General features: G+C 68.0%; 1 protein-coding gene across 1 annotated transcript in view; it reads left to right on the forward strand.

The window, feature by feature from the left end:
* The first annotated feature begins 756 nt into the window (after positions 1-756).
* The window catches only part of PRR35 (proline rich 35), a 2,399-nt gene continuing 2,011 nt past the window's right edge, over positions 757-1,144 (forward strand). Inside the window, 2 exon segments of the mRNA XM_049639349.1 lie at positions 757-1,020; positions 1,022-1,144. The exon segment at positions 1,022-1,144 is cut by the window's right edge and continues 818 nt beyond it. Of these exon segments, the coding sequence (XP_049495306.1) occupies positions 787-1,020; positions 1,022-1,144 (357 nt within the window). The 5' untranslated portion in view covers positions 757-786.

Below are 1,144 nucleotides of genomic sequence, written 5' to 3' on the forward strand. Positions count from 1 at the left end.
ATTTAACTGGTGTCTTGTGTTTTTATCTTCGGACTTTGGCCCCTCTGGGGGGGGGGGGGCCATGCTGTGACGTCCACGCCCCCCAGCCTGGCCCGGCCCCACAGGAGGCCGACCCCCTCAGAGACCCGCGTTGCGCACCCGGCACCCCGCCGGAGCGGAACACGCGTACGTGGGCTCGGTGGTGGCGAGACTCTCGGAGCCTTCTGCCGGGGTCTCTCACCCAGGCAGCTTTCGTCCCCGGCTTCCCAGCGCGGCAGAGGCCTCCGGAGGGGAGTGAGGAGGGCTGGTGTCCCAGGAACGGGCCTCCTCACGCCTGGCTTCTGGTCCCTCACCAGATGCCCAGCGGGTAGACGGGTAGACGGAGACCCAGGCGGGGGCGGACAGAATCATCCCCGAAACGGGCCTGCTGGAGGCTGATGGGCGCGGCGGGGGGTGGCGTGGAGACGAGAGCTGGGCCCACGGATGAGACACAGGATGCTTAGCTAACCTCAGATTTCCCATAAACAGCAGGGGTTCTTAGCGTACGTTCCAAGTATCGGCTAGAACGTACTTCCGCTACAAAAGTGTTTGCCGTTTACCCGGATTTAACTGGTGTCTTGTGTTTTTATCTGCCGCATCTGGTGCCCCTAGACGTGTGCGTGAAGCAGAACGGGAGGATGAGGGGGGCGGGCCAGGGAGGCAGGGCTGCAGGGCACAGGTGGGCAGAGGGGGGCGCTGACCACGGCCCCCCTCCCCCGTGCACAGGTGGCCATGGGCCCGGGCCCCGCCCACTAGCAGGCCGCCGTCATGTCCCGAGAGGCAGGCTCGTGCCGCCTGGGCCCCGGGGCGCGGGCGCGGGCCCGCAAGCCCAAGAAGCCGCACTACATCCCGCGGCCCTGGGGCAAGCCCTACAACTACAAGTGCTTCCAGTGCCCCTTCACCTGCCTGGAGAAGTCGCACCTCTACAACCACATGAAGTACAGCCTCTGCAAGGACTCGCTCTCGCTGCTGCTCGACTCCCCGGACTGGGCGTGCCGTCGCCCCCCCGGCCGCGCCCCGGCCCCGCGCGCCCACCCCCGACCGCCCCTCGGGCCCCACAGACGCGGGCGGCCAGCCCCGAGGAGGAGGAGGAGGAGGAGGAGGAGGAGGAGGAGGAGGAGGAGGA

The sequence above is a fragment of the Panthera uncia genome, chromosome E3 (assembly GCF_023721935.1).
Source record: "Panthera uncia isolate 11264 chromosome E3, Puncia_PCG_1.0, whole genome shotgun sequence".
Lineage (NCBI taxonomy): Eukaryota > Metazoa > Chordata > Mammalia > Carnivora > Felidae > Panthera > Panthera uncia.